The sequence below is a fragment of the Topomyia yanbarensis genome, chromosome 3, assembly GCF_030247195.1.
Source record: "Topomyia yanbarensis strain Yona2022 chromosome 3, ASM3024719v1, whole genome shotgun sequence".
NCBI classification, from domain to species: domain Eukaryota; kingdom Metazoa; phylum Arthropoda; class Insecta; order Diptera; family Culicidae; genus Topomyia; species Topomyia yanbarensis.
In genome coordinates, this window is record NC_080672.1 from 27,119,695 (window position 1) to 27,139,040 (window position 19,346).

A 19,346-nucleotide genomic window follows, 5' to 3' on the forward strand; every position below is an offset into this window, starting at 1 on the left:
CTGAGAAAATTCACCATAAATACTTCTTGGACGATATACCGTCAGAATTATTTTATCAAATGAAGCGCTGTTTAACGATTGTAAAACTCATCGAAAATACTAAACCTCCGAGATTGGCGGTTTCAGAATGATGCTATCCTTAAATTACCGTTTTTGAGCATTTGATCTATACATATAATTGGCCATACAACAAAAATCAAATGCTCATCAAAATCGATCAGGACCTGCTAGAGTCGCATGGAAATCGTCATTTTTCATAAATTTCTCTCTACATTCGGAAAGCGTTATCCTTGTTATTAATCATATTACGTTTTCGTCTCAACTCGACGCATTCCCAAAATAAAAACCTGTTTTAATCCACCTAGTGGTGCTATTGTGCTTTTCTCATTTGTCCAGACTACGATTTCATGGCTGGTTATGTTCAATACAATGGTGGAAATGAATAGTACATGTTCAGTACGATTTGCACATACATACAATGGATCAACAGCCACGATCTTGAGATACTATGTGATACTGAAACCTCGCTTGAAACCAGCGGCGGATCATGGAGAAAGATCCGGGAGGTCCGGGTCCTGCCGAAAATTTTCAACTTGTTAAGAAATTTTAAACTAGTTTTAATTTTAAAGTAGCAACCCCTCACTGCATACTCCCTCCGGGCCGCTATGATTGTCGATTTTTAGAGTGATTGCATAACCTTTCTATATGAGAAATGCAAAAATGTGCAAAAGTCCAAAAATTAAAGGGTTGTGTACAGGACACGACCACGGTGACATTAAAAATGTAGCTATTTTCAAGAGCGTGCAAATGTATTTTATCTATCACACATATCGACTCAAGTTCTTGCTCACTCGCCTGTTTTTATGTTACAATTTGCTATATACCCTCCCCATTAAAACATAATTTATTGAAGGTCTTTTAACGATAATCTATTAATTAATCAAGTATCTCACTAGGTGATTGGCATTATTTGGCTAATCCATATAGTAAAAATAGGCTGGTCTGTCCAGAAAATATATTCAAAAGAAAAGTTCCATATTGAGAGCTGTGATGAGGAAGCCTACGCCCGCCAACGGAAATATATTCTCCATGAAATATGAAATTTCATTTTCCATTTAAATTTTCAATAATGTATTAATGAACTTAAGTAAACAATCTTAAGGTTAAGTATTTCTTGATCGATTAGTGGTGAAAAAAATGAAATTATTTGATAAATTACATTGTTATGCAACGTTCGCACTACCAGTTAAAACGGGTTTTATGCTATCTTGGTGACACTTTCTCTTGTTGCTAATTATTAAAACGTGTTATAACTCTGTAGTGTAAACATTGTATTATTAAACCAATTCTGCAGCGTTTTATGTTATATAGGTGTTTTATGTGGTAATAGGACTGACATAATTATATCTTCAGTACAGCGGTTTGTTGCATAATTTCAAACAGATATATTTTAAAATTTAAATTAGTATACCTAACCGTTCTATTTGTTGTATACTTTAAAACGCAATTAGAACTGTGTTTTAACTACATAGCGCAGGACAGATACTCTGACTGGATAAACTGGGAAAACAATTTTAAGTCCAGTAACGATTAAGACATGGCTTGAATTTGAATCGAAAAAGAACACCCGCCTAAACTGCTGCTGGGACGGTAAGTTCTGTTTTAAAATTTTCCGTTGTGTACAGTACGAAACAAAAGTGTTTGAAATTAGAAAACAAAAAGTTCTGCTGGGAATGTGATTGTTTCCGATGCAATTACACTCAGGTTTTTTTACGCAGGGGATACAGGCCGTGCAAATGAAAACCGCCTAAATTTCAAAAAAACGCGTAAATGAAAACCGCGGAAATTTCAAAATTCGCGTAAAAAATACCGCGTAATAAAACCTGAGCGTACTCCCCTATATAAAATACTACGCTGCTGAACAGTGCAATAACTACAGAAGCACGTTGTCAGATGCCTTACTGATAAAAAAACATATAACCAAAATATGAAACATATGAAAACCAATAGGCTCTTTACCCTAGGCAGCTACAATGCGCCGTAAACATGGATTAACAAGTTACAACGCACACGCATGCATAAAAATAAATATATTTTATTCAAACGGCAGCACACACCGTATTGAATTAAATCCAAACCACCCCACCCACCCACTTTGCAAATCATTCTGTGACACCGTGCTGGTACCCGAAAAATCCGCACACGGCCACCGCTGCCGAAAATGCATAGCGTCTACCGCTTATTATAGTGCCCAGACGCTGCAGCCATGATCTTACCCGTTCGACATAAGAACAAAAACTGATTCAAACGGGTACGCGTCACCTCTATTTATAAACTAACCGTATATGGTTTAGTCAAATAGGTGCGAGTGTGTGCAAATGCCAACGTTGCCGAAAATCGATAGCGCTTATTGCATCGCCCGGAGACGATGTTGCTTATATGGGATAAGAGGAACAACTGATTTAAACGGACATGCGTCGCTTCTATTTATGACTTTTCGCCTTTCATTGAGTCACTAAGCTGCCCTCTTTTGACGGCTGTGTCTGAGAAATCTGCCTCACGAATGGTAATTTTCCCGTTTTTCGTGAACTTTTTAATTTTACCAATTTCCAAAAGTCTACTTTTATTGGGGAGATATTAAATTATTACCAATATTTAAGTTAGGTGTTTCTGAATCGGTTGGTGTATGAATGATTAAAATCCATCTAGTAATATCGGAGTTATAAGCGTGCAAACCTTACATAGTTTCGTTACATGGGAGATAGTTTAGATTTTAGAATGACACCTAGCCCCAGATAGTGGAGTAAGACATTTTTAATGTCAAAAAGTCAATTTTTGTCGAACATTATTTTTTTCGAGTTTACATCAAATCTCAATGTTTCATGCATTTTAAAGTCCTTTGGTATCAAAAATACAAATTTGATTTTGCAAATGTTTCATTTCAGTTTATATGGGAATTTGATGTGTGATTGCACTCTTCAACTCGTAACTCTGGAACCGGAAGTCCAATCAATAAAAAAAAATCAATTGCAGCCGATGGGAAGGTTGTACCTTTAATTTGAGACTAACTTTGTGCAAATCGGTCCAGCCATCTCTGAGAAACCGAGGTCACATTTTTTTCCACATACACATATACACACACATACATACACACAGACATTTTCCGATCTCGACGAACTGAGTCGATTGGCATATGACACTTCGCCCTCCGGGTCGGGATTAGATTGACGAATTTTAGAGTGTATGAGAAAGGCAAAAACATTTTTAGCAAATGTTGAAAGTTATGCATTTTTTTGGTGAGCAGTTCTATGTTTCATAGACATTAAATCAATTTTAACTTCGCTTCCTATTAAATAAAGACCCTTATTACAGTACATCTCTACAAAAGCGAGCTCAATTTGAAAAGAAATCTGAGGATTATGATTGATTACAGAACTCTGGAATTTTCTATTGGAATGTTTTCAGGCATGAATTTGATATTGATGCTATTAGACAACTGTGAAATCAAGACCAATAGATCAGTTACATATCAGGACCCCATTGCGACAATTTATCAAAAGTCCTCATGATGTTTACAACAACAGGTTATCAATCTACGAATCAGATAATTGTTATTGTAATATTGAATTAAATCAGTCTGCATCAATAAATTTTCAACTTCAATCCATTATTTTTTTATGGTTGTGGTGGGGGGGGGGGGAGAAGGGTTGTATGGTGTTAAACCCCAAAACCTTCTCTTGGCTACGCCGTTGCTTGGAATTATTTATTTCGCTTTTCATGTTCCGATATGTTCCAGATCGATCCGATGGTTATAAGTTAGAAAAATTGCAGTCAGAAGGTTCGTTCAAATGAACATTTTTGCACTGATAAGTTATCAAGTTCCTTCCAGACAACTTGGAAGTGTTCGGTGATTATTTCTAGCGGTTGTAGATAGAAAAATGAAATACAAAATTCGTTTTATCGTAATGATGTTTGGCTTATTTCAATGGATTATTACTATATTGAACACAAACAACAAGCCATAACTTTTAAAGTATTCAAAATAGATATTTGAAGTTTTCAGTAAAGTTATTCGCAAAAGCAAGAGCTACAAATTTGCTGAAGGCATCATTTCGATATAATCACTTCCAAGAAAATTTATGAAAATATCTCACTCATAGGGAGATTAATCAGCAAAAGCACTATACCAAAAGAAAGGGCATATTGCCTCCATTAAATTCTCCGAAGATACTATTGACCTAAAATAAGCCGTTTTGGCGTTAATAATAGATTACATGTTTTTGGTCATATTTCTGGCAATGGGAAATGATAAAAATCTTTCGTCCGCATTTAATGTTAAATATCTCTTTTGATAATAGTCCGATTTCAACAATCTATAGCTTGTTCGAAAGGTGTTCGTTAAAGCTGTTTAAAAACATATAAATTGTTAATCTATATTGTCAATTTCGGCAGATAATTCAAAAAAACTGCAAAAAACGCCATTTTTACGCATTCAAACATTCATATCTTGGAAACTAAACATCAGAATCAAAAACAAATTAATAGCGTTCATACTGTTTTTTAGTTCTTTCATTTAAAATTGGTTTGGATAAGATCGGTTCAGCCATTACTGAGAAACACGAATGAGAATTTGTCCGTTACATACACACACACACACAGACACACACACACACAGACATTGTCCCAAATCGTCGAGCTGAGTCGATTGGTATATAAGACTCGGCCCTCCGGGCCTCGGAAAAAATCTTGAAAGTTTGAGCGAATTCTATACATTTCTTTTATAAGAAATGTAAAAAAAGTTGGACTAAATTCATCTATGCACTTTGTAGGACTTTAATCAAAGAATTTAAATCCACTTACATTGTTTATGCAATCACTTTAACAACCAGAAATATCCTGCAGTCAATGATGCACAAAAACAAAAATCAAATCAAAAGTTGTAAAAACACACTTATTGTCGTTTGAGCATCATGAATGAAGACTAATAAAATGCTGTCATACCACCATTATGATTATTTTCGATGGTCTACACGACAACACTGATATTAGTTCGCGTAGTGCTCCCGATTTTCGATAACAGCGGGGGGTCGGGTTAACCCAACGGTCGGATTTGCCCCACCTTACCCTAACTATATCCGCTGACGCAAAATTTGTGTTCAATGATGTCAACGGAACATTCATCGAGATCCAAATCAAAGCGTTTTTGATGTTTCTGATCTGACGCCACATGCATCAGATCAACACACAAGTTCCTTTGATTTTACATCAGTTTTAATGTACTGGATCAAACAAGAATCTACTTATTGGGCTCCTCGCGAAGCTGTTCCTTCTTGCCACAGATACATGTATCCTTGTTTTAACACTAGGTCGTGTATTCCCAAGTTTAAAATTGATAATCGACATTTGTAGTAAGCTTCACTTGTGGTGACATTTGGCAAAGGAAAAGTTTTCTGCAAGTCAAACGAGATGAGATGCAAGGCTACGCCTTTTGCTAAATCTAAATCCTTGGCTCGAGTGCTGGTCATCAATTCGACTAGTTTATAGTGTTTGTTATTTTTCTTTTCTAGCTCATCGATGGTTGCCGAATCATCGTTTAGCTTGGTTAATCTTTCGATTTGAATTTTCAAGCAGTCGCATGTTTTACACGTCGTCGCTGTTGTGCTATCTTATGACAAGCGCCATTTTGCACATTTCGAGAAAAACGATTTTTAAAGTTTGAGATTGAATATCTTGAAACTTATACATAGTATAAAAAATTCAAAGAAGACAAATGATGCTTCTATCTATTCTGCATTAATCTCTCAAATATTACGAAAATCGGTTAACTACATTGCGAGTTTTCTTTAAAAATATAAACAAAAGTCGGTCTCACACGAGTCATAGGTGAGTATTGATGACAAAATTTGTATGGCGTGTCATAATCGTGCATGGAAAATTTTCCATAGAAAAAAATCATCAATTATTAACTTTTATTCATATCTTGGGCTTCATTTGGTCTATAAACAATCGGTGAGATGAATTTTGAAAGAAATGAGTCAGGGAATCTATAAAAATAGTTTTTTTGGTTACAGTGTTGCCAAATATGCTATATTTCCAATTTAAAACTTAAATTGCATTTTTCTCACAGTTCGTGCATTTTTGTTTCGAAAATGATTATGCCATTGTGTTTATCAGATAGTTTTACATATAAAAACATCTCATACATAAAGATAATTTGAGACAACCCCCAGACACAGTCATTTGAAGCAAAAAATTATAAATTTCTCAACACGTTTCTCGCTATATCTCAGTAACCAAGCAGAATGTCAAAATTCCGTAAACGCCACTTTGTAGAGATTTTTTAGACAAGTAATGTGGTATATCTAACTCAGTTTACCCCAAAATGGCGTTTGTCATAAGATAGCACAACAGTCAAACAGTCGGTCAAATTGGATGTGTTCTCCTTTTTGGACCATGAACAGTATAAACTAAATTTATTTAATATTTTTTTTATTAAAATAATTCATCTGACAAATAAAATAGTTTTAATGAATAGCAGGAGTCAAGTTATAAAAATTGCATACCGCGAAACTTTCTATGCGAACAGATCCTCGACCGTAGAGAAAGTTCGAATTATCGGTTCGTTTAATCCAATCGTCGTACGGTGGAATCTAGGTTGTAGTAAGCCAGATGAGCGTAGAGAACGTTGCGAGGCACGAAAATCAAGAGGGGGCAGGATCTTCGGGGAGTCAATTTCAGCGTTAAGAAGTTTTGCTACGAATATTACTTACTGAAGCTATCTGCGTTAGTCCAGTGTGTCGAGACCGCTCAAGCGACATCGAGCAGGATACGGTGGAAGGTCTAGAGGATTCCGCCATGGAAGGTCTCATAGTGCGAGTCGAACAAATCTCTTCTGCACCCGTTCAATCCGTAAGTTCCATGTAAGCTGATGGGGGCTCCAAATCAAAGAAGCATTTTCCAGAAGTGGGCAAACCATCGAACAATGTAACGCCTTCATACAATGCGGGTCCTTGAAATCCCGGCCGATTTTAGAAATGCAAAAAAATCTTGCAAAACAAGTCAAATTTTCACTAGAATTTTATGGTTGCTCTCGTTGATACCACGAGTATAATATGAATATGAATTAAATGAGAAATCTATTATCTCACTATTAGGTGGATTACGTGGTGATATATGTATTTATATACTATCCAACATGTACCTCACGGCTGAACGCAATGCTCAATCCAAGGGGTAAACACATCAACCCTGGACAAAAATTCAGACAGCTTACACATTATTTTGTCTTGGAAATAAACTTCCATATTAATTTTCGAGAAATAGTTCAATCCTTATTAAGTAATTTCACAATTTCGGAGTGGAATTCCTTGAATCATGTAGATGTCTTTTCATATACCGATATTCAAAATCGGTTTAGTTTTATCACTAATACACCAGTAAAGCAATATTCTTTAAGCAACGGTCTCGTTTTGAGATAATGAAAATCTGTGAGGAATAGAAATATAAAATGTTTAATATTTCCCCTGTTCGTGAACGAGTTTTAACAATCTATAGCTTGTCGGAAATATATTTTTAAAAGCTTACTAATTATTTACACACATTGCTTTATTTGAGAGTCATATGCTTGAAACCTGTCCAAAACAAAAAAGCATCAAATGGTCACATAAGGCCTTACATTGGAAATTAGTTTCGTTTACATCGGTTCAGTCATTTCTGAGATGATTACATGAAATTGTTGAACATACATGTATGTACACTAGACTGCCCAGAAAAATAATGAATTTTCGAAAACTCAATCGGCCCACCCCTTAGTCGAATCCTAGTTTCACCAGGAGTATTTGCATCTAATTTGAAGCAAATCGGACAAGTCTAACTACCGAACCAACGTACCTGAAGTTTGTATAGGATTTTTCGACAATTTATATGGAGAAAACCCACTAGCTCGCATTTTCGCCGCTAGGTGGCACTGTATGCATCGTATTATCACTGTAAGTGAAAATAAGACAGATAATTTAATTGTCTACAACTTTTCCGAAGACTGCTAGTCAATCCGACTCTGTTAAAAGAAGTTATTAAGCTTTTAGGGAAGTGATGTCTGAGTCAGTTTTGCATGGGGCCTAGCAGTGCATGGTCGGGTATCAGTACTCGATAACCTCGAACTAAACATTTTTGTGAAATAATGGATAGATTTAGCTCAATGGTATGTTCAAAAGAATTGTAGTACATAATACGAGTTATGTTTTGGTTGGAAAATTTTAGTTCAACATGTCACCGCATAGAGGTCGCTATCACTAACTTGTTATAGAAGAGAGATAGAATATCAAAATGTTCGGAAGAATTATGCCTGTTCTACAACTTTGTAGAAGACACCTAATTTCTACCCCTGTTCGTTAAAAAGTTAGTGTTGGCGCCCTCTCTACGGTCACAGGTGGAACTAAAATTTTCTAACCAGAAGATAACCCGTATTATGTACTACAATTCTTCTGAACATACTATTGCCTCAAATCTAATCATTATTTCACAAAAATGTATAGTTCGAGGGAATCGAGTACTGTTACCCAACCATGCACTGCTAGGCCCCATGCAAAACTGTCTCAGACATCACTTCCCTAAAAGTTTAATAACTTCTTTTAACAGAGTCGGATTGACTAGCAGTCTTCGGAAAAGTTGTAGACAATTAATCCCATACAAACTTCAGGCACGTTGGTCCGGTAGCTAGACTTCTCCGATTTGCTTCAAATTTGGAGCAAGTACTGCTGGTGGAACTAGGAATCGAATCAGGCATGTGTCGATAGGGGTCATTTTTTCCTGTCACTCTAATGTACACACACATACGGACATTACCCCAATTTGTCGAGCTGAGTCGATTGGTAAATGAAAAAATGGCCTCAGAAAAAATTCAAAGTTTGAGCGTATTCTGTACATTTCTTTTGTAAGAAATGTAAAATCACAAAAACGAAACAAAATATGCTATTGAAGACTCGTTTCGAAGTTCCTTAAACTGGATGTTTTTCAAATCGAAAATTTCTTTTAAATTAATATTATGATTGCAACCAAGAAAATCACAATTGTTATTTAATCCATTAATTTAAAAAAAATCAAAACCCTTTCCCCGAACAATTTCTGGGCACCACTATGTTGGCATCTGCTGACGTAGAATAGCAAGAGAGTAGTTTTAAATAACAAGCAAAGCAACCTTGAACTTCTAAATGTAGTACGGAGATTGCTCTGCTTGTCTGAACAACGGAGCTCGAACTATGAATATACGTTAAACCCGCTCTACTCAATCATATTCTCTCTGCCTTTCCGCAGAACTTCAAACAATGCCATGTAATTATGAAGGTCAGATTACCATGTGATATATCCGTCAGCATACTGTTAGCTGCGAATTATATTAAGCGGAAAAGGTCAAGATAGACGAAACGAAAATATATTTCTATTCGTTTAATGTTTTGTAATCTTTCCAACTATTATTTTCATATACCGTTTGGAAATCTTGAATTTAAACACGACATACTGAAATCAATTATCTCTGTGATGTGATGGTTTATAATGTTTGTCGGACATAATACAACATTTGTTTATACGTACCTGTTCAATTATAGGGGTCCCTTTATTCAATAATACCCAGTGGTCTCGAGTGGTCTTGCGACGGCTCTAATGGTAAAAAGGTCAAATTCATATGGTTGTGATCCAAAGATCGCAGAAAAAATCTGACTAAATTTATGCAAAATTAATTTTATTTAAATTTCAAAAACTCGTTTGTTTAACATCGCTTTCTGAGGTTATATCTATTATGAGACATACTAGAAATGCTGACTATTCAATTGGTTCACCATGGATTGAACTGTATTTCTAGTTTTGAGATAGTCTTAAATGTAGCTTTCCAATTTTTCCAATTGTAATGCTCTAATAGTGAGACACTTAACCAATCATTACTGACAAATCGTGCCTTCTTCGGATAACTATATGTTTACTACAATTTGAAAGATGACTAAAAGTTTTCCTTCTTTGCATTTCCGTAACAAAACAGAGTGCGAAAAGCTTCAGGCAGTTTCCAAACTGTAATAAATAATATTTTTTTAACTGATGTAAATGAACCTATTCACATTCATTCCCAAAATCACGCATTGAATAACAAATCCCAGATTCAATAATTTCTCCTTTCTTATCCGAACTATATTCCATAGCGACACAAACCGGCCACGCATCGTAAAACCGCCTAATCGCCAGTAACACATTCACATCGACCATCAGCGACGAACCTGACTGGATTACCACTCACCACACCACCACGACGACGAGCGACCGCCGCCACTTGGTTTACCAAACAAGCAGAACCCACATCGGTCGTGACCGCCAAACCGGAGGCGAAATGAGCAGCCGAAAAAAATCGTAGATAGATCGACGTCGTCATCGCCGTACTCAGTTCCACCTCAGCAGCTCCAGCGTAGATATCTACCAACACATTTCAGCCGAAAACAAAAAAAAAAACACTCCAAAGCACGTCTTGCGAGCGGTGAACGAAACGAATAACGAGAAGAATGAGTGAAATGCGCTGACTCGCCGTGTGCCGAAAACTGCCTTCCCGTAGATCGCCTCCATCACAACGTTGCTGAGTTTCATCCGTGGCGGTTCGTGGCGATCGCGGTTTATTTACACCCGGGCAGAGAGAGAGAGCGAAAACGTGGAAGAAAGTGTGATCGCGGTTGTGTGCTTATGCTGACCAAATCATTTTTTTGGGTTAACTCACCGTTATAACAGTTTCATTTCCGGAATTTGAATTGCAAGTGACCGACCAGCAACCGCTCGAAAGGTTTAGGTCGAAATTGTGTGCATTGATAGTGTGAATCTGGGATAAGTTAACAACACTCGATCGGAACCATGGCGTGGCTAATAGGTGCCGGGATCGTGCTTGTGCTTCTGTTCTGTATCTTCTACTTCATGAAGTCTTCGAAGGAAATGCCCAAGAATTTCTCCCAGCTTGTGTCGGAGATAAAAGTGCAACAGTGCGGTTTCCTTGGAATCGTGGAGGACATTGTGCTGCGGGGTGCAAACAAAGTCGGTAAGTTTACAAAAACCACACTCGTTGCGTAACGTTTAAAGCATGGTTTTTTACATCTCTGCTGAATGGAACTGTCTGTGCTGTCCGACTGGCCATACATTGTGGCCGGAGCTGGACAAAGGGAGACGAGTTTTGGAAACCAAACCAGCATTGCATTGGATTTGTGTGGATGTTTGTTTTTTTTACTGTACATATATTTACTAGCACCACCGCATACGATTTATGTACAAACGCAGGGAGGCTTGTAAAATCCGACCGCAGTCGATAAACAACTGGGAGAGAGATTAGCATCGGAGCTCTAATCAATTGGGGTACTGCTTTGTGCACACAATCGCTGCACTGATTAGGTGTGAGATTTGAATGAAATAGATTGTGTCTCTCAATGATGGTGATGCAAACTTAAATTTATTGTATTTTGAAAGCTCATTAGCGTTTTTGAGCAATTTATTGTCAGTAGGACAAACTTCTTTGAATATTTATAAAAATCCAAGGTGCGAGCACCTAATACTGCAAGTATTTATGTCCTTATTTCGAAAAAACTGTTTCGAGAATTAGGTGAAACTTTAAGAATTTTCTTATCGTTGGTCTATTTTTGCTAGTTTATCTTTATTCGGTCCCCATAAGTTTAAGCACAAAAGCGTGGAGTTTCATTCCTACCCAATAAATCTTCTGTGAAATATTCTGAAAAATTTGAAAGAATAAGCAGATCACAGAGAACAGACGTTTATTTCGCATCTTTGATGGAATTTACTGCATGTACTATCTTAAGCCTTTCCTAACTTGACCAAATGAGCTCTGAGAGAGCCACGGCCTGTTAATAGATCAGTAATGCGAACAATTATGCAGTCTTCCTCCTTGAGTATCAAATAAACAATCTGGATTAAGCAAGAAGGGGAAGAGCTCAAAGTACTTGCCCTTCATCCGTTGCTCCCAGTCATCAAGATTAATTTTCTAAATTTTGGAATTGAAGTTACGGGAATCTAGAGCGTATAACTCGTCCTGTTATCAATAGCTTATACCGCAACTTGAAAGACTAACCGTGTAGAACTTAGAGTTTTGTATAACTAATATTAAATACCACTGCTCCCTCCCCCATACCACGGTCTCTTTAGTATAATAGTATAGGGCGCCTGGCAAGACTGGATGACCCTCATTCGTCCATTCAGTTTGGTTAACCAGGTATGTCAACTAGAGATGGGCGAAACAGTTCACTTCGAAGAACCATTCCCGACTGAACAGTTCTATAAAAAGAACTAGTTCAGATGAACCGTTCTTCCGTTCAGCTGATATTTTACTTGTATCTAGCGAACCAAACAGATGCTGCCCAAACTATTATCTGTATGCTTAACAAGTTCATCAAGGGTGGCGATTTCTTCATTATGTATAACTAGAGAAATAGAGAATGAGATGAGTCGTTCGCTTATGAGTCGTTCTTCGCCGGTTTTATTCTGGGAGAGAGCGGTTTGTGGGACGGCAAGTCAGTTCATTTTCATTCGTTCGCCTAAAAATCGGTCCGAGAAATTCGCTAAACGGCTTTGGGTCATATTCAGTTCATTCGCTTTGAAGAGAAATGAGAACTACCGTTCTTTTAAAAAGAACTTCCGTTCGCTCATTCTCTTCAAAGAACCAGTTCACTTCAACCGTTCGCGAACGAATTGCCCATCTCTAATGTCAACATCAATCAAAGACCTGTCTAAATGGCATGCTATCAGCGAATCTACGTGCAATAGTTACGAGATAAAATTCAGGATTTTGAGATACCCGTAAATCTCCGGATAAACCTTTATAGAGATTATGTAATCGTAAGATACTATTTATTTATTTATTTATTTGATTAAATTCCATCCGACCTAATATGGCCTACATGAATTGGTTGGCTTGGAAAAAGCTCATTGGAGGATTAGTAGCAATCCTCAAAAGCGCGTAAAAACCCAATCTTCTTTTGAATAATTATGTACACAAATGTTTGACAAAATTTCACTAAAATACAATTCACTTAAACTACACACAATTACTATAAAATATTACTGTCAATCATTACTTATGTACTACGTTTGTCGTTTAAGTCTAATCCTAAATTCATCAATGGATACTAAATCAAAAAGTTCATTAAAAACTATTAAATAATACACACATTGCCCTTATGGGTTCGTTCTGGCCATACTCAGTACACTGAAAATCAGGTCTCAATAAGTCCCGCGATCTTAAGCTTCTAGGGGGATCATTAATGTTGATTTGCTAAAAAATGCATCAATTTGACCGACTAAAAACTTTCCAACAAAAACGGCTATGGATATAGTGCAAGTGGTTCCATGTCTAGCAGACGACAACGATCAATATAAGGTGGAAGCTCCACAGGATCACGCCACGGTAAGAGTCTTAAAGCAAAGCGGACTAACCCGGCTTGCACAGCTTCTATCCTGTTAATCCAGGCGTCAGTGTATGGGCACCAGATGATAGAATTGGTTTCCAACACGGAACGGACAAGCGAAAAATACAATGCTCGCAAGCTGTGCGGATCAGTAAACTTCTTGGCGATTCTTATCATGAAACCGAGGTTTCTGTTTGCCTGTGCAATGTGCATCTCTAAAAGACAATTGAAAATCCAGTTGAACACCAAGGTCTCTGACAACCAACACTCTTTCCAATGATTCTCCATTTATCGTGTAATCCCATAAAATTAGGGTTTTCTTACGTGTGAAAAAAATCACAGAGCATTTGGAGACACTGACAGTTAACAAGTTTCGACAGCACCAATTACAGAAGGCATCTAGTTGTTTATGCAGCTCTATACAGTCGGCTATGGATCGAATAATGAGAAACAGCTTCAGGTTGTCAGCGTAGATAAGTTTACAATCCGCTGGGATAACAAAGCAGACGTCATTAAAAAATAGAATGAACATCAAAGGCCCAAGATTGCTCCCTTGTGGCACTCCCGAATGATTAGTAAAGCTATATGACTCACTGTTTCCTAATTTCACGGAGAGGGACCGATTTCTAAGATACGATTTGAGCCATTCAATGAAACTTGGTGACGCTGCCAGTCGTTCAATCTTTGCTAGCAGCAGTGAATAATCGAATAATGACATAATCGAATGCCGCTTTCAGGTCGGTATACACTGTGTCTACTTGTGCACCCTTTTCACGGTGTGTTTGGTAGAACAATTTTATTCGAAAAAAAACGGCATCGCTAAAACTTCAGCATGTGATAGAATGTGAATCTGATTGTTCAATCAGATTCTCACTTTTAGTATTTTTTGAATGCCTATAGTAACAATTAGTAGCAAAAATGCGATTTAATTTCATCAAAAAAACTTAAGTTTTCAATCAAAAAACTTTAAAATAAAGTTGTTCTAGACCCCCCACAGAATATTTTAATTTTATTTTTAAATGAAAGGGAAAAGTCCATTCTTTCATATCCCGAAGTTTTACAGATGCCGAATTTTTTGAATAAAGTTGTTCAACAAAGACACCGTGTTTTCGATATTTTTAATGCAATGTGAGGTGAACTGAGTTAAATTTGTAGTTGTAGATCTACCAGGAAAAACTCGTGCTGCTCGGTTGAGATGTATGAATTGGTTTCGCTAAGGAGGACATGTTCTACTAGGATCTCGAACAATTTGGAACCTGCGCAGAGCGACGTTATGCTTCTGTAGTCCGCTACATTTTGCTTATCGCCTTTTTTGAAAACTGGGAACATAACTACGTTTTCCAACACTCAGAAAACTTTGCTAGGGGAGACTGAGGAGACTTGATCCCCGGGGAGACTTGATCCCATCATTGAAACTCAAAGGCGGATCAGAATACATTAATCGAATATACTAGAAAGTTGCGTAGTTTTATCTAAACATAAGTTTCTTTAAAACAAAACAATAAATTGGACATGTGTTACCGAATTTTTACTGATTTAAAGAAAAAAATCTCAGAAGAACTGAAGAAGATTTATTTTCCAAATCTTCAAACTTTTATACAATTGATAAAGTCACCCACTGCATACTATACTTTTGCATACAGAATTACAGGAGAATGTCAATTATATAAATACGCTATGATTGACAGCTACTTTTAAAACAAAAATATTCACTAAATAATGATAATACATATAGTTAAGATCAACTATATCGCCTATTTATTGATGTAGATGACTCTGTTTTATATTCTTCTTAATGTAAATTAACAATAAGACGTTTACCTGTTCAATAATGGAAAAAAAATAATTAGAATCGGTCAACAAACCATTGAGATATGGCCTTTTGAAGTAAGCATTCCAACTTTTATTTATTTTTTTAGTTTTCACATTATATTTAACGTTTGGTAGACAATCCTATTTTCATATTTTTTCAGTGCACCATATAAATAACACTTTTTGTACATTATATTTATGTAATTAAATGGTAATGTTTTTTTTTAAAAACTGCGACACGTATAAACGATCTAAATAGTCAATGGACAAACATGGATTCACGCTTGAAGTCTGGTAGAAAACCCATCTATGACCGCATACCACATCCAAACCGTTATAAATTTCGATTCCGTCAATGAAATATTTTCAAACTTGCAGGAGATATACTTGATTACTATATCTTTCGAATGCCATGTACTAAATAAGTAGTCAACAAAAATTTGTTTGTAGAGATAGGACCAAACCCGTGGGTGTTTGCTGGTAGCCTTATGAAACGTGCCATAAAACTTCAAATTGCAATTTCTCTCGAATCCCTCGATGGATCATTTTGAAATTCACTGAGAAGATGCTTGGATACTGTATCTTTTGAATGCCGTTTGACAAATTTATGGTCATTTTTTTGTTAATAACGGTTTTAGGAACACCGTGACCTTGACTTGAGGACTTCTGTTTTCAAGAGAAATGTAAAAAGGATAACATACTACAATACAAAACATTTCGAAACATAGCATTGTCCTAGCGTTTGGAGCACTTTCAAAATTATTCACTTTAAATAAATCTCACAATATCAAACATTGCGCAGCTGGCCAGTAAAAGAAATTAGCAAGAGAAAACCTCTAGCGCTTTGGGTAGCCAATTTTTTTAAAAGATTTAAATAACTGGTAATTTGAATCTATTATAGAAGCTTTCACGAATTGTCACGGTTTATGCTAATTATGAGCAAAAAAATTGAAACTATCGCATGCCTTTGGACCAGGTTATACCTATCAAAAATATATCATTTTGTTCTTCATTCTATTACAGTAAGATTCCGTTTTTGGCACGTTCCATTTTTGGCATGCTCCCATTTCGGCACACTCCGATTTTGGCAACAAATGGGTTCCGTTTTTGGCAACATTCTTGTTGTACATAATAGGTCTTTTAAAAATGTGCAATAGATATTTTCTGTATCAATTGTCATCACATTTGACTTTATTTCCAAACATGGGAGTCATATTAACCCTCAAAGGGGCAAATCATTTTTTTTTTAAATTTTGTTAAAATTGTCTCATAGCTTCAATACATTACTGTGATAATTTTGAGATGGTTTTCGCAATGATGTTTTAAAACAGCGTTATGAATTTAAGGGTTAATTAAATTTTACACTATACGTGAAATGTATTATTTGTATATAATATAACTGGTAACAATGTAGCTAGTGTCTGACGGAATCAATTTTTATAGTAAGACCCTGAGTCTGTGCACTTTAGGAGTCAAATACAGGGGAATGCGCTACACTGGATAATAAGACTATTTCTGGAGAAAATTTTCCATAGAACCTAAGTAACATTTCGAGCCTCTTTCTTTTTCGTTTATTACGACGTTATTACAAAACTTGGCACTAAATTTTCAGTACACATCGAAAGCTGACCATGGTGCGTCCCAAAGCCGTATTTAGGAATACAAAATTGATAGCCCCAAATAGTTTGATTTAGCTTTATGATGTCTTTGGTAAATTTGTTAGTTTTTTCGGCGATTTTTTTTTTTCAAATGAATTGAATTAGAGTGGTTCTTGTGTTTGGAGTGTTCAAAGTATCGACTGTTTAGATGCGTGAAGTTTACCAGGTTAATTCCCTACAATATAATAACACAAATGAATTGAAGCAAGTTTGCTGAATAAACAAGGCTATCTATAATGGTGAATTTGTTATGATTTGTTTTTAAAGATTTATGGTAGGGTGGCTCTTGAAAAATAGGGTTACTTATATTATCTTTTGATGTGTTAATTTCTCGCAAATGCATTGTTCTAGAGATTTTTGGAGAACATTTTCGCCGTAGCACTGAAGTTTCAATCCCTTTTGATTGGATAGTTGCAAGTGATTTATACAGGTTTTCTTCAAACCTAATTATCTTCAAACATTGCAATTTTATTTTCAATCTATCAATTCCATCTAGAAGATCGACGATTGGTTAGTTAAAGAGAATAAAATTTATTTATTTTTTTTAAAAAGCTATGTTTTTTAAACAAAATTGTTCATTAACATTCTCGAAAGACAAGATAACAATCCCAGGAGCGAATGTCATGATAACGTTTATCACACTTTGAAGTTTTTTTTTATTTACATTTATTTCTAGATATATTTTTCTAGTCTAGTCTAGTCTAGTTTACACATACTCAGCCAATACATGTAGGGATCCTGGAAAATTGCAGACGTTCGTCCACAATTTTTCTTGTCATTATTAATGTTTGTGGCACAAATGGAATATGAAACAAGCATTAAAGTGGCCAGGCCAACTGCAGCGTACAAAGATGATTCAAAATTATACGGCAATCAAATTATTCATTTAATGAAGAATTTAATCAACGGATTATTTTGAATCTTGAATAAGGAAGAAACGTGGACAACCGTACACAACAGTTTCAATTTGATGGGGGTTTGATAAATCTTTGGGAATGACTTTGCTAAGAGGGTCACTCCTTTGGTTTCAGAGGTATAGCCCTGCATTGACTAATGAGCTTACGTAATAGCGCCTTTACTGCCCATAAAAGCATAAGAGTCCCATATTGAAAAACAGCAAGCCGAGAAAAATTCTGTTCGAGATTGAGCCTTATGGATGGGACAACCATGTTTTGGCATTTTTTTTTCGATATTTTATAAACAAACCTGGTAATCTTATTTGTGCGTTGTGAATCAGTGGAGGTACAGAATAGAATCCAACAGATAACTCATTTTCTACAAAAATCCATATGGGACTCTTATGTTTTTATGGGCAGTTTACTCGCTCTTTATTTCGAGATATATTTTTCATTACAAATGTTAAAATTCATTTTCTCGAGTATTTTTTTTAAATGTCATGTAGCGCCATCTACATAAGTTATAAAGCATATATATATATATATATATATATATATATATATATATATATATATATATATATATATATATATATATATATATATATATATATATATATATATATATATATATATATATATATATATATATATATATATATATATATATATATATATATATATATATATATATATATATATATATATATATATATATATATATATATATATATATATATATATATATATATATATATATATATATATATATATATATATATATATATATATATATATATATATATATATATATCTTCAGTACATGTGTTAAAAATATCAAACAAACAACTTTGCCGAATAAAGTTTTTTGATAGAACACCTCTGTCAATAGGTTGAACTGATCTAGATCAGTTTCTACTTATCTAGATTAAAACCAAAGTTTTCAGAATACTTATCATTTCCATCTAAGAAACTTTGCTAAAGACACTATTCCTCCAGGATATATACCAAAGGCGCTAGAGGTTTTGAGCGTCGAAAGTATCATTCTGCCCCACCGTACGACGTCTGAATTTGATAAAAACATGAATAAAATTGAATTTGCTTATTTTTTCTTTCATCTCAATCCATTTCACATATGATTAAAAATCCTTGAGACATTTTTGAAATCGTAAATTGAGAATCTTAATTTAAAAAATAAGGTTCCATTTTTGGCACGGTTCCGGTTTTGGCAACTGAAAAAAATAAAATTGTTGCCAAAAATGGAATCCTACTGTACCTTCATAATCCAGTCTATTGAAATGTGGGCTCATTTTCGAATCGATGGAACATTGAATATTTTCGAGCGCAAGTCATACCGCACGCTAGGCTTGGAGGTGCGCGCATCGTAACAAGTCGAGACGTGTTGAACCAGCGAACATGCTGCTCAGTGTTTCACGAATATTTTCATTCTATCATTGCGAAGCGTAGCGTACGTAGGTTGTTAGTACCTCAGTCACTATATTATCTAGGGTGACCATACGTCTTGGTTTCCCAGGACATGTCCT

The 19,346-nt window shown here is 35.6% G+C and overlaps 1 protein-coding gene across 1 annotated transcript in view; it reads left to right on the top strand.

Annotated features, from left to right (window-relative positions):
- The window catches only part of LOC131693602 (dehydrogenase/reductase SDR family member on chromosome X), an 80,313-nt gene that overhangs the window by 23,660 nt on the left and 37,307 nt on the right, over window positions 1-19,346 (top strand). Inside the window, exon 2 of the mRNA XM_058981534.1 lies at window positions 10,191-11,065. Within this exon, the coding sequence (XP_058837517.1) occupies window positions 10,885-11,065 (181 nt within the window). The 5' untranslated portion in view covers window positions 10,191-10,884. The remainder of the gene's footprint in view (window positions 1-10,190; window positions 11,066-19,346) is intronic.